At 36.0% G+C, this 14701-nt stretch overlaps 1 protein-coding gene across 4 annotated transcripts in view; it reads left to right on the top strand.

The window, feature by feature from the left end:
• Window positions 1–14701, top strand: part of LOC144958145 (uncharacterized) — a 54710-nt gene that overhangs the window by 23416 nt on the left and 16593 nt on the right. For 2 of the 4 annotated variants that reach the window (XM_078889892.1, XM_078889893.1), the window contains exons 15-22: window positions 2010–2216; window positions 2620–2747; window positions 3220–3297; window positions 3730–3838; window positions 6928–7171; window positions 8241–8354; window positions 8861–8951; window positions 10688–10850. In XM_078889892.1, the coding sequence (XP_078746018.1) occupies window positions 2010–2216; window positions 2620–2747; window positions 3220–3297; window positions 3730–3838; window positions 6928–7171; window positions 8241–8354; window positions 8861–8951; window positions 10688–10850 (1134 nt within the window). The remainder of the gene's footprint in view (window positions 1–2009; window positions 2217–2619; window positions 2748–3219; window positions 3298–3729; window positions 3839–6927; window positions 7172–8240; window positions 8355–8860; window positions 8952–10687; window positions 10851–14701) is intronic. The other 2 variants (XM_078889894.1, XM_078889895.1) reach the window with 1 other exon arrangement.

The following is a 14701-nucleotide window of genomic DNA, read 5'->3' as shown; positions in this document are numbered from 1 at the left end:
CGTATGGGGCATAGCACAGGTATATGATCGCTGTTACAGTCAGCCCCCGGCATAGATTTGGCATACAAAACCGAGTTTCGGAAACGTTTGCTGATGAGTATGTAATCTATTTGGTTTCTCACTCCATCTCCAGGACTTTTCCATGTCCACTTCCTTCTATTGTGGTTTGTTGACCAAGTATTTGTGATTGTCAGATCATGTTGACGGCACCATTGAATAAGACGATCACCTCTGTCATTTTTGTCTCCCAGACCATGTGGGCCCACAATATCTTCTATTCTTTCTCGGCCCACCTTGGCATTAAAATCGCCCATGATGAGTTTTATGTCTGAAGACTTAAACTGATGCATTGCTTTATCTATTTGTTGATAGAAATTTTCCACTTCTTCATCATCGTGACTGGTGGTTGGGGCGTATATTTGTAAAATATCAAAATCAAAAGGTTTTGCTTGTAGTTTGATTGCCATTACTCTGTCTGATATGGGCCAGAATCCTTTGACTGCTCGCGCCGTTTTATTATCTAGTATAATTCCAACTCCCCTTTGGTGTTCTCCTCCTCCTGAGTATATAATTTTACAGTCATCATAATTAAGTTCTCCTGCTCCTTTCCATCTAACTTCTGATAATCCTAAAACATTGATATTCAATCTCTTCATTTCCATAACTACATTTGCTAATTTTCCTTTCTGGTACAGACTTCTTACATTCCATGTTGCTGTTCGTAATGTTTGGTGGTGCACAGTAGCTGGATGACGGTCGAGAGTCACCTGTTCACCTGCATGACTATCTCTACCGGACGAGGCTGTAATCGAGTTGCTCGAAAAACATCCATTGACGTCGTTGACTAGATTCGCTTGGACGGACATCATGACGATCTTGGGATGATACGTCAGTGGTTTCCCGTTGCCTTCTGACGGATTTTTATCTGGTTTACTCCATAGCCTTTTGACCTCCCGGTCATAACCCACAAGGCAGTGGGAGCATTTGGCAGGTTTTAAGGCGCCTCCCATTCACCTTGATAGTCCCTTCATAGAGTATATGAGGCATTTTGTATGTGTAGCTGTGCTGCCAGACTACCCAACCTCACTCTCCACGACTATCGCCAGTTGGTCCGCGGCTTTACAGCTAACCTATAGATCAGGATCTGTAGGCCGTTCCACGATCCGCCACCTGTGGACGCGCTGGGTTGGGGATGGTCGCCCCAGCTGTACCCAGTACTACTACTACTACTACTACTACTACTACTACTACTACTACTACTACTACTACTACTACTACTACTACTACTACTACTCTACTACTACTACTACTACTACTACTACTACTACTGCTGCTACTAACTACTACTACTACTACTACTACTACTACTACTAACTACTACTACTACTACTACTACTACTACTACTACTACTACTACTACTACTACTACTACTACTACTACTACTACTATACTACTACTACTACTAACTACTACTACTACTACTACTACTACTACTACTACTACTATTCTTCTTTAAGAATTAATCCAAATAAACGAAAGAATTTGCTTAAAAATCTAACACAAACAACTTCTCATGTCAAGCGCTTCACATCTTTTAAAAAAGTAGGAATTGTTCTCTTTCTTTCATTTTACAAATAGCTCAGACTGGGGACCAGCAGTCTCTCAAATAATTGTGATTTCATGTGTAGCATAAGGACCTGCTTATTTTATTATAATTGAATTGTGGAAAAATGACATGATTTAACAAATATCTGTGTAGTGACTGTTAATCCATATTTTTCCCCAGTCTGTCTATTTTCGCGTGCCCCAAATTTTTTTATCAGCCATTTACAGGCCTGATTTTTGAATGAAAAAGATTGTTATTATTTTATATAAAATTTCCATAGTTATCTCTGTGTTCTTTGTGTTTCCCTCTTTTCTAATCTCAACTTGTCAATGCAGATTTGTCAAAAAAAATTATTACTTTAAATTTTTGAGCTCTTAAATAATTTTTTCATCCTCCATTTAGTGGAGAGTGAGTGTGAAAGTGAGCCGATATTTGTGATGTTGCCAGAGGTGAATGATGCCATGATAATTGTGACAACCACGAACTCATTCATTGTGGAGAAGGATGTGAGGGGGAAGGTCAAGGAGAAATTGGATATTCGCTGTCTGGTTTCCATGACAACCAAAAAAATAACACTGAGGAGACAGACATATCTGATGAATACAGAAGGTATGCAATTATGTTAAAACTTTTCTCATATTCAAATTGGATAACGTAAAGGATTATAAATAAATAAATATAACTAGATAATTAATTAATGAATACATATATAAATTACACTTTGAGTTGAAAGACCTTTAGGTACTTCACAAAAACAGTTGACCATTTGGATATTACATTCAAGACAGCATATAACATGTTTACAACAAAACCATTCCAAGCCAACATAGGGTGTGGCCCAGAGGCATTAAAAATGTACAAATTATAACAGTCAAGATCGACATGTTTTGAAAAGGTGGGCTTTGAGTATTTTCTTTAGATGATGATGATGATCATAATGATGATGTTGATGATCATGATGATGATGATGGAATTCGTAAATTCAATTATAAATCATTCTCAACTTTGACAGGCCCTGGAGACAGAGAAACTGAAGATGACAGCGGAACTAATCCTGGTATAAAAATGGTCCTGAAGTTTTCCTATGTGAAGAAAGACAGAAGAAGGCGATGCTATCAAATGGATGTTCAGGATGCTGAAGTAAGTTTGACTGTCTGATAAAAGCCTCTTGTGGTGCACTGTAAGTCAAACTAATTTTGAGCATTGTCAGTGATTGGATTGGTGGCACATATCCCAAAACTCTGGCTCTCACATCATGTTCTTGGGTTAGTCACTGTACACACATTCCTCAGGTCTTAATGAGTACTTGGCTGTAGGCCGATTGTTAGAGCACCTGTATAGACAAGGGGCTTTAACAAGCAGTTTGTAAAAAAAAAAAATAGTTTGTTATAGCCTTATGGTCCTTAGAACTGTAATTTACCTTTTTTCTTGTAGTCTATCACAAAATACTCTCTGCCAGGTCTAACAGACCTATCTACCCAATCTCTTGTAGGTGGACATCACTTGAAAAAATCCTTGATTGAATCTGTGATTGTTGACAGGTCTTTTGCTTATGAGTCGAGTATTCTATCAACTTAGCATCTCTTATAGCATCCTCCTTTTCCCCTCACAGAACCTTCAGAAACACCTCCAGACATTCCTTGATGCCAAAGAGGAAGAAGAGAAAAAGAAGAAATCTGTTATCATGCAGGTTAGTTTCAGGGTCTTTAAAATAACAAGAACCAAACAGCAACAAGAAAGCTACTACAAAATCAACATCAGCAGAAAGAACATCAACAAGAACAATCACAACAACAACAACAACAGCAACAACAACAAAATTAATAACAAAAATCAACAGCAACATTAATAACAACAATAACAACGTTAATAACAATAACCAACAGCAACAACAAAATAGTGTTCTGTATTGTTTAAAACGTTTTCTTGGAATATTCAGTTTTACTCCAATCTAGCAATATACTTCATCAATTTCACTAAGAAAGACGTAACATGGTTGGTTTCATTGACATATTGAGCGTTTTGTTTGATTTTAGGTTTTAAATGGCGTTTCTACACTTTCGGTTTATTTTAATTAAAAGGTAGAGAAATGATTTTATAGTTTTGATATTGACCTCCACAGTGCCTTAAATGCAACAGAAGTTTCCAGAAAAAAGATGTTGTCCATCGAAGCAAGGCTCTTCCGACATCTGGTAGTACTAAGGACCTCAAAGTATTGAAGGAGTTAATGGGTAAGTTGGTCATTTGTCCGATTTGAAATCTGACAAATATAATTTTACGAAAATCTTGCGGAATTTGCCAATGTAAAGTTCATCAAAATCAAGCCTTGATATAAATCCGAAAGGGTGTGGATGAAACGGTGCCAAACAAAGCATAAAATAAAATAAAATACAAGAAAAGAACCATCCCAAAAAATCAGCCTGCCTCAACTGGGAATTAAACCTCAGACCTCTTGATTACCAGTCAGATGTGCTACAAATTTCAATACAGAACTTAGCCAATAGTTGGGACGATTTAATACTTATATTCTTTGCACAGATACACATTTCCACTGTGAACCTTCACAATATTGTAAGGATTTGCTGGTGTATGACATTGTTTCATTTTAAATAAATAAATAAAATAAAATTTCCTTTATTCATCCCATAGGGGAAAGTTTTCTCTAGGGTTTATTCTAAGGGAAGACTAGAATAACCCAGGCGTTTGCCGCAGTGCAGCGCCGCAAATTGAGCTAGGGTGAGATGACTTGTTCAAGGTCACCCAGCGCAGCGGTGGATGATCCAACTTGGTATCATTTGGGTATGAAAGCAAAGACTGCACTGCTGATCCACACTGCCCCCTTTTCTTATCAAATCTCTTACGAAGACTTAGCAATTTTACGGGTCTCTATTACATATGACGTTGTCTTGTGGTATGACACTTCGATTCTGACCTGGGTTGGGTCCTATTGTAATGGCTCAAAGTTGAGTCCATGGGAAAGACCTTTACTCACATTCTCTAACGGTACTTGACAACATTGATAATAAATATAGTGCCTTGCACGTGTGATGTCTCATCCTACTTGCAGACTTGTCAAAGCCCACGACACGGCTGTTCGTTTTACCACACATCGTTCCTTTTAGTTTTCATGCTACCTGCGTGATTCAGTGCCAAACTAGGGGTCAGCAAGGTTGAAGTCACTGTCGGCGAACAAACATAATTAGTGATATATCATTGTTCTTTTCCTCATTTTCTCTCCTATGTTACATGTCATATGAGATACCCACAGATATAGAATAAAAAGAATTGTAAATTCCAACCACAGCTCCATTAACAGTCAAAATTGCCAGGTCATGCGATTATTATAACACATAGTTTAGTTTCGTAGAGTAGCTCGACTGAGTACCAGTGATTGCCATACGTAATTTTTAATTTACAATTACTGCAAAAAGTTGGTCATCGATTATTTGCTTAAAAATTGTGGTATGATTACTTAAAAATAATAAACTTCATTATGAGTAATTTGGAAGATGGCGTTTAAATGGTGATGTTATGAATATAGTTGATCTAATATAGTAGAGAGTCATTGACATTCATTATCAAATGAATATTAAAGGACATATAATATTAGTTCTAATATACTTTAAATTCACAATGTGGTGTTCCCGATCATTTAACCTCACTGTGTTATTGACGCCCACTGTCGTCTTTATCGTGACCACCACGACCACCACTATCCCCTGTGTCCCCAGTACAAATAGTATCAACACCATCACCATCACCATTCCCCGTGCCTCTATCACTACTACTACTGTCGTCACCATCACCACTACAGCTCCAACCCATACACTACACCATACGTCAACAAAACGATCACACTGCTGTACTTTTTTAAAAAACCAACACATTTTAAAAATTTTGGCCAGAAAACTTGTTTTCATCACATCAAAAACTCGCGAACCTGGAGTTGGATTGGACACGCTCATTATAAATGATCGATATTTAAAGGACAAGTTTTCTGGCCAAATTTATTTTAATGAAACGTGTCGGGGTTTGTTTTTTTTACAAGTATTAGCCCCGACGACAGCATCACCATAATTTTCAGCAGCACCAGTACTACTTCCGTCCCTAAACCACCAGCATCACTTACGTTGTTGCCACCACCACCGCCAGCATCATCTACCTCTGATAATAGAATTAATTGAACCGTCAACCAAAATGTCGCTATCCCCAGTTCACCCCACTCTGCCACATTAAAGATATCCTCTCATTAAGACAAACACTGGCTAAAATCAGAGTGAAAAATGTCCATATAAACTGGGCTGGTCATGAAAGTTGGCCACACATGATAAATAATATAATACTATAATATAGTCCCTGTACTAGCATTCGTCTGCACTATACTATTATATTATCATTACAACATTGTACTGTCATTGGTTGTGTGAATACACATAGAACGATATAAATGGATCTCAATCCCAAGGTGTTCTTAATGTTTGCATCTCTTCAACTCTTCTGTACTCTGTGAAAACTAGTTAAATTTTGGCCAGAAACCTCGTTCTTCAAATATCAATTGAATAATATGATCCTCATCTTGTCAAAAATTCTAAAACCTGAGACTTCATCTTAACTAAAACTCTCAAACTTAAAACCGCAAGGAAGTCTCAGGTTTGATAGTTTTTGACACGATGAGGGTCATATTAGTTGATCAATATTTGAAGGACAAGTTTTCTGGCCAAATTTGTTAAAATGGCTTTTTTTTTTTCAGAGAATGACAGAACTGTGGCTATAATAGAGGAAACCGTTTTTTGAATTATGACTTTCTTTACCTTCTCTTTGATTCTCTTTGACATTATTCGCATCACTGTTCACTTCAGACCCTTTGCAAAGTGATTTGAGCACATTTAGTGGATATCGCACTATATAGAAGCTCAATGAAAAGTACCTTTACAAAAAAAATCCAAAAAACAATGCATCATGCAACTTATACCATATTATATTAAAATGAAGAGTTGTGAAATGCTTTGAGCTGATGAAACAGGAATTTGCTATACATATGTATGTGCCTTTCTTAAAACTTATTTAAACCCTATCTCCATTAGGGGCAGCGTGGCTCAGCGGTACGGTCTTTGCTTTGTACCTGAAAGGTACTGAGTTCGATCACCCACCGCTGCACTGTGTGGCCCCCAAGTCACCTTGCCATAGCTCAATTTACGCCGCTGCACTGCGGCTTACGCCTGGGTTATTCCAGTCTTCCCTTGGAATAGACCCTAGAAACAAATTTCCCCGTTGAGATGAATAAAGGGAATTTTATTTATTTATTTTATTTATATTCCAGAGACCCCCACCCTTATCTGTCCTGGATGCGGCAGCACCATTCTCATAGAGGTAGAACCAACCATCCCATCATCCAGAATGAGATCAGCCGGTTCCACGGCATCTGCTGCATCATTTTCTCAAGGGTCATACAGTTCTAATAGCAGCTCCTCTGCTGCTGCTGACGCCTGGCCGCAACCGTTACTACATCAACAGCACATGCCTTCACGGAAACCAGCACCCATGTTACGGAACAGGAGTTTTGAGTATGTTTAATATAAAATATGTGAGGCTGGCTGAGAAAACCTGGGAAGATACGGCAAGCTCCGATTCGAGATATGAGCCAAAATCGAAGATAAAGTGTTTCCCATAGCAACAAATTCTATTCAGAAAAAAATTCACAACTTGGGTTCTAATAGACATAGAAAGAAAATTTAAAGTGGTAAATGATCAGAAAGATGTGGTCTACACCATTGCATACATAACACAATTTATGAAATTTGCGCATCTTTCCGGGTTTCAGATCGGAAGGTCCTGGATTTTATGCCTTGCTCAGTGCATAGTTGAGTCCTTGGATAAAGCTCTTTACTCACATGTTCTCACCATACTCATGTTTAAAATGAGTACTTGGCTGTTAAAAGCATTGTCTCTGTCGGATTAAAATTGTAATATTGCCTAACAGGCATCACGTCTCGTTCTTCAGGTTACATTTTGCTGTTGGTCAGGGACCCTTTGTAAAGCACTTTGAGCTCATTTACTGGATCTTGCGCTTTATAAAAGCTCATGTTTTTTGTTTTTTTTTTAACTTAATCTTCTTCGCTCCTTATTGACCATAGGGCTTCTACGAGCATTTGCCATCTGTTTCAATCCTTGGCTTTCTTCTAATGTAAAATTTAAAAAAATTAAAAATTAACTTTATTCATCTACAAGTGGGAAATTTGTCTTTAGGGAAATACAGTAAAAACCAGTTAAACCGAAATTCAAGGGACTAGTCTCCACTGTGCTATGGCGAGAGGTGGTGAATAAATACAATTGAACACATTAGGTATCAGCTCTTTGTAAGAGTTAGAGACGATGAAGCAGTTATCAGCAAATGTTTTCTTCGATTATTCTGCAACTTCCTTTCAGTTTAATGGTAGTTTGGTTGTGGCAGCTTTCAGTGTACCGATAATTGATTAACAAAAACAACAAGGAAAAAATGACAACATTTGATTTCTTTTCAGTTTAGAGGTGTTTGGTTTATCCGGTTTTTACAGTAGTTTAGTTATTCAAGTACCTCCAAACTAATTTTTTTTTACTTAGTCATGATAATCTACTGTAATTTTTGTTTGACAGCCATTTCTCTCCTCAAGCCAGTCTGGCTGCTCGAGTGGCCAGGACTCGCAACTCCTCCCAGACATCTGCTGATGGCCTACCTGTCATTCGAAGAACCAATCTCGCTGCAATGAGGTCTGTTGCATTTTTTGCAGAGAACCGAGTTTACAAATTCAACATAAATTGGGCTAAATTCAGTCGTCTCTCTTAAAAAATAGAATTTCAAATATTTGCTCAATTTCAAAGGAAATAATGTCTTTTAAAAGAAAAAAAAAAAAGAATTCCAATTGATATTTTGTAAAAATCGTGATATTGCACTGAATATATGTCTTCTTTTCATCAGAAAAGTTTTGTCTATGATATTTTGAAATAAATGAAAATAAAAATGTTTTCTAAAGTCCTATTTTTATTATAGTTTAATATATTATTTTTTTCTATGTAAAAATTTTACTTATTTTGGTTCCAATATCTCAGCAGATAACACATTGACAACAAAGTTTCCCTTTTTCATACATAGATAGATAGATAAGTTGTATTTGGTTATATAGAGAGCATTTATTTTCCACACTAACTCAGATTTTATTGTGAAATTTGAACCTTGTACATTCAAATGAAAATATTTTGTTTTGATTTCCTTTCAGCAGCCACCAAAGCCAGACTACCTCAGAGGGTCTGAAGGAAGGACGGGTCAGGAGTAACGCATTCACTGCCAGTGGACAGCTTGTCAAAATGGTTAGGGGAAATGATAGCCATATATTTAATTGCAAATGTTAATGTTCTGTTACAGCTGATTTCATGATGTGAATTTATAATATAATTTTCAGCATTTTTTGTTACCTTTCACAAAACCAAATTGTCGCAGACATGATTAGATTATTCCCTTCAAGTTCAAGTCCATAAGATGCGAAATACACCCTGTGCCCATGACCATAAATCTTATACAAATCACTTAAAATCTATCACACCACACTCAACGCTGCCACTTCAGTCATTCAATCCTCCTGGTGTTCTTGTGTATATGGAATATGCATTGAAATGGTGTGGGGTCTTCAATGTCTATTGTGTCATGTGCTTGTTTATTTCCATTCGCGTACCGCTCAAGGGAAAAAGCTGTAGTTGTATGTGTATGTTCTAGAGAATGGCTGATGGAATTTGTTGATGTGTTGAAGACTGTTGGAATATCTGGTTTTTTTTAAATTGCTATGGTAGTTTGGAATGTTTATGGCTGAGTGTTTGCTTTTGACTGTTTTGTGAAATAGATGAATTCGCAGGATCTCTCTATGAGACTGGAGTGTTTGAAATCTTAAACATTTTTTCTTCTTTGATATAAATTTTTTTCAAGAGGTTTTTGTCAGTCTTTGTATTGAAAATGAGTTGAAAATATTTGGGTTTTGAATACCTCTTAATTTGATTCAAATTAAAAATATGGCGATCGTGTGTGTTACCAAGCATTTTTAAGTTTGCAGTGTGTTATAAAAGCAGGTAGTTTAAATGGTTCAGTTATGCTCTGTGGAAATATTTCCAACAATTCACTCTTGATCACTTGATCTTAAATTGTTTGTACATGGACGGAAATGGTGATAGATTTTGTAGAAAAAAAATCAGACCACTTGTGAGATGGCAACAAGATTGTTGTCAGGACATTTGTAGAAGTAATGAAGAAAATTCATCATTAAGCCTAGAATGTCAGATATCACCTGTTTCCTTAGTGAGAAAATTTGTTGTATAAAATCTTGCCCATGGAAAACGAATCAGAAAAAGTAATTGAGGTTTTGAACCCTGCTCACCCAAATCACACCAACTCTCCAGTAATGTTAATATGTTAATTGATTATACTCATTCTTTATGTCCACCCTGACAAGAATAACACATTCAAAAGACGATAAAAAATATTCTAGTAAGTAACTCCCAAAACTCTCTGCAAAATTGGTGCACGACCTTTTAACTTATCGACCTTCCCACTCACTCCCCTACCTCCCATAGTGGGCAGGTGGTCACGCTGTGTCTTCTATCCCCTTATATCTGTTTTCTGAGTTGCTTTCTGTCTTTGTTGTGGAATGGGAGCTCTGCTCTGACTCTCATTATTCTCATTATTTTTGTTATCATTATTATTATTATTATTATTATTATTATTATTATTATTTAAAAAAAAAACATTATGCCACGACATCATAGGAGATCGTCGCCTAGGCATTCCATGAAGGAATATAGATAACTCATCAAACAAGATGTCTGATGTCAACAGGAATCACCCATGTTGTCCAAGTGAGCAAATTGGGGGTTAATAATTTTGCTCAAGGAAAAAAAACGAAAGTGCCTGAAGGGTCCTTCCGGGTCACAGTGCAATGTCTTAACCAATCAGCCACTTTGCCCCCCATTATTATTATTATTATTATTATTATTATTATTATTATTATTATTATTATTATTATTAAGTAATTAATTAAATAATTTAATTATGTCAACAGAGGCAGAGATCGTCGTCTGTTACAGACAAAGACTCAATGTTGCACATTGAAGACCATTTTTCCACGACAGACGGGGACGGATCTAACCAAGAACTAGCCAAAATGACAAAATCTTTGAGGGGAGATACAGACCCTGAGAGGACATTGTCATTGTCGTCACAGGGTAAATAGATAAATATGGATGTCTATTTATGCACACACCTTCTGTTTCTCCATGCTCAATGGATTTAATAACAATACTTAACTCTTTCAGCGCCATTGGCCGCACTGCTTGACCAGAGCAGAATCTGTTCTACTGGCCAATGGCCGCACAGTGTCTTGAAAGGCAAAAACAATAATGTAGTCCAGTCCTACTTTCAAAAGTACTATAAATTGAACCAATGGTATCATTTCTTTCATCAGAACATTAAATTGTCCCTGAAGGGGTATTTCAATTGAGATTTTGCGCCAAATTCGAATATCGCTTTGTCTTAGCTTGTCATTCTCTTGCTGCCTCAGTCAGGTGTCAGCAATTTTGTGACAGAAATGCGAATATAGCCTCAGCGCTGAAAGAGTTAATTTATTCTCTGAGAAAGACATTGGAGGGAATAGCACAAGCTCAAATACAACAACAAACTTCTATTTCATATGGTACCAGCCGATTGTCAGGTTTTCTTTTTTTATCATTGCTCTTGCAGCATCCATCATTGCTTGTAGCCAGTTATTCATTTACACTTGAGTTAAATGGAGGAATGTATAAACTCGTCTCATTTAAGGGCGCAATGGTTTTTGAAATGATTGTCATCTTTCATTAACTTAGCATACTCAACTTGGCTTGACTTTGATACAAAGTACCTTATGACCCAGACACTGATATCATTGGATAATCAAACCTGTCTTTAATATCAATTTGTGAAGGGCCGACTTATAGATAGTGTGCACTTGGCTAAGGAGCTCACAACATTGCCATCCGGAAGTATAACAGATTAACGCACAAAACTGTGTGCAACCATGAACGTTTATAGGCAGGTTAATACAGTTTAGAGTGAGGATTTCATAAACGCGGATGACAAAAAACAATAACAAAGATCTGAGTGACGTCAACTTCGAACTATATATACCAAATTTTTAAAGAATCCTCCAGATTCGGATGTAGAATTAGAAAATTGATTAAAATGTTGTCTTTTTTTTTCTTTTTCAGAGGTTATATGTAATGAAATATTGAATTAGGTCACAGATGTCCTCAAGTTTTTATTTATTTATTTATTTATTTATTTATTTATTTATTTATTTATTTATTTTTTTAGTAAGGGTGGTAAACCTGCATTTTGAGTTGACACATAATGAGTCCCTGCTTCAGTCTTGTATCATGTTTGGGTGGGCTAAATACGGAAACTGAAATTAGAAACTAAAAGTTATCGGAGTTAAGAAATTTCGGGGCTTTTTTTTTGGTATAGGAAGTTGAATTCTAACTCAAATTCATAATTTTAACTTTAGATTCAGTTTTCAGCATTGGTTCATTTCGCCATTTTGTCAAATTGAAGCTGTGGGCTGGGTCATAAATCTTATTAAATATTTAAATCAGATTAATACCAATAAAATCGCTTCCTTGAGGCCAAGTTTGGTTTTTAAAAAAGTAGTCCTTCAGAGCCATTGGGCTCACGGAGCCATTTATCCCAGTTTTTAATAATAATAATAATAATAATAATAATAATAATAATAATAATAATAATAATGAAAATAATAATAATAATAATAATAATAATAATAATAATATTAATAATAATAATAATAATAATAATGATAATAATAATAATGATAATAATAATAATAATAAATAATAATAATAATAATAATAATAATAATAATAATATATCTTTATTGTCCTCAAAAAAGTGGCAATTTGTCATTTGGTTACACATTTATAACAATACAATATTGACATAGTTACACTCACACAGATGCACACGAGTAACATAGAAGTCATAGAAGTGAAACGGACAATAGCAATCCCTTGCTATCCTTTGGATAGTGCGCTAGTCTATCGCAGAGTACTTACTGCCAAATCTAACAGACTCAGCTACCCATTCACTGCTGACAGGGGGGTAAGAAAAAATCTTGACTGCACCTTGGATCGATCTTGGTCCCTTTGTGTGTGAAGCGAGTGCTCTATCAACTGAGCTATCGGGACCCCCTAAGTTTGGCAAAGGATTGGCATTATTTTCTTTCCTCTCTAGATTTTTAAAGCTTTATTTTGTTTCATCATAATAATAATAATAATAATAATAATAATAATAATAATATAATAATAATAATAATAATATTAATAATAATAATATATACTTTATTCATCCAAAAAAATGGAAATTCGTTTACAGTAGGTATTCCAGACCAAAATTTAGATAGCTTTAAATAGTAATCCAAGACTTTTTATTTCAAACTATGTGTTGATTGATGTACAGAACAGAAGAAATTATTTAAAAATATTAAAAAATAAAAAAGTTATGGCCTTTCGAAATAGCGAGAAAAAGTACACTCTTTCGCATTGCCAAATACTCCATTTTTGAGATCTCATTCTAAGAAAAGTAAATGACTAAGAACCCAAAGGATCACTTTTACTGAAAGACTTGTACCCACACACTTTGTCTAATTTTTTCCCGTGCACTAAGAAACACGGTTAAAGAGCTATTGAGATCTAAAAATGGAAATTTTGTCATTTTTCGCAATCAAGGGAAATAACTGATTTTTCGTCAAATTTACCAATTTTCAAAAATTCATTAAAAAATAACTAAGGATAATAAATAGTGCAAATATACCTCAAAATAAACAGAAAATTGTAAACTATAAACAACATTTAACACTAGACCTTTTCATTTAGAAATACTCTTGAAATGAAATGAAATTTGGATGCCACAATCAAAAAATATAAAAAATCCATGATTTTCAAAAATTCATAGAAAATTTTGGAACAGCCACAGAATAACCATTTTAGTCTTAAAAGAATTGCAAAGTAATAAACTATGCATGGATGTAGCATATTCACAGTCAGACTGCAGCAGATAACCTTGAGAGCAATCTAAAAACTGGCCAAAAACAGTCGACCAGATAAAATTATGACTCTGGAGAAAAAGGAAATGTGATAAGATGAGACAAAACAGATATTCCAACACAAAATGCACCTTGTATGAGCAATATAAATCCATTAATGGACAATTCTCACCCAAATCCAATCAAATAATACCCTTCAAGCGCTGATAAGCCTTTGTAATAGCCTTATCAGCAACTGTCCAAAGTCCTGAAGACATACTTGGACTCCACTTCTGCAATATCCTCAACAACAGGCCACTTGTAAGTAGAGGCACGAACAGAAGAGTCGATGAGGAACCTCACATAAGCCCGTTGATCACTGATAATGGTGACCAACATAGAACTTTTGGTCATAAAAAAACTGCTACCTATTGACCTTGACTTGTGAATCGAAACTCATCATAGTCATCGTCCACATCAGAATCAGACTGATCACATACATTTTCCTCACTATCATCAATTTTCCTTCTCTGTAGAGGCAGTGGTGAGGCAATGACACTGTCGAGGCAGTGTGTGAGCGTTGACACTGGAGTGTCAGAGGCTGACATTGGAGTCAGCACTGACAGTGCAGAGACAGATGTTGATACTGGAGAGACTGTAGACACCAGAAATGTTGATGATCCACTTGTAAAGTAAGGTTCAAAAGTCGAACTGGCAAAAGATGTCACCTTCCCTGGATCACGACGAATATTTTCCCTTAATTTTGCCATTATTGCCGTTGTTGACTTGACAGCATTTCTAATGGATTTATGATGAACCGGTCCGAGCTTCAGAATACGTAAGAGCCAATCAAGTAAGAAGGACTCTGGCAAACCCTGCTGTGTCCGAAATAAGAGCACACTGCGAGTGATGCTCAGGGCACTCAGCGAAGGCGACAAGTAATCATAGTCAAGATTTTCATTGAGGAAAATTTTACGCTCTGCTGGGTCGTGGATTGACCTAGCCGTA

The sequence above is a fragment of the Berghia stephanieae genome, chromosome 12, assembly GCF_034508935.2.
Source record: "Berghia stephanieae isolate SIO BIC M18660-M18661 chromosome 12, UCSD_Bste_1.3, whole genome shotgun sequence".
Taxonomy (NCBI): domain Eukaryota; kingdom Metazoa; phylum Mollusca; class Gastropoda; order Nudibranchia; family Aeolidiidae; genus Berghia; species Berghia stephanieae.
Note: the sequence above shows the minus strand (reverse complement) of the source record. Positions and strands in the feature narration are given on the sequence as shown.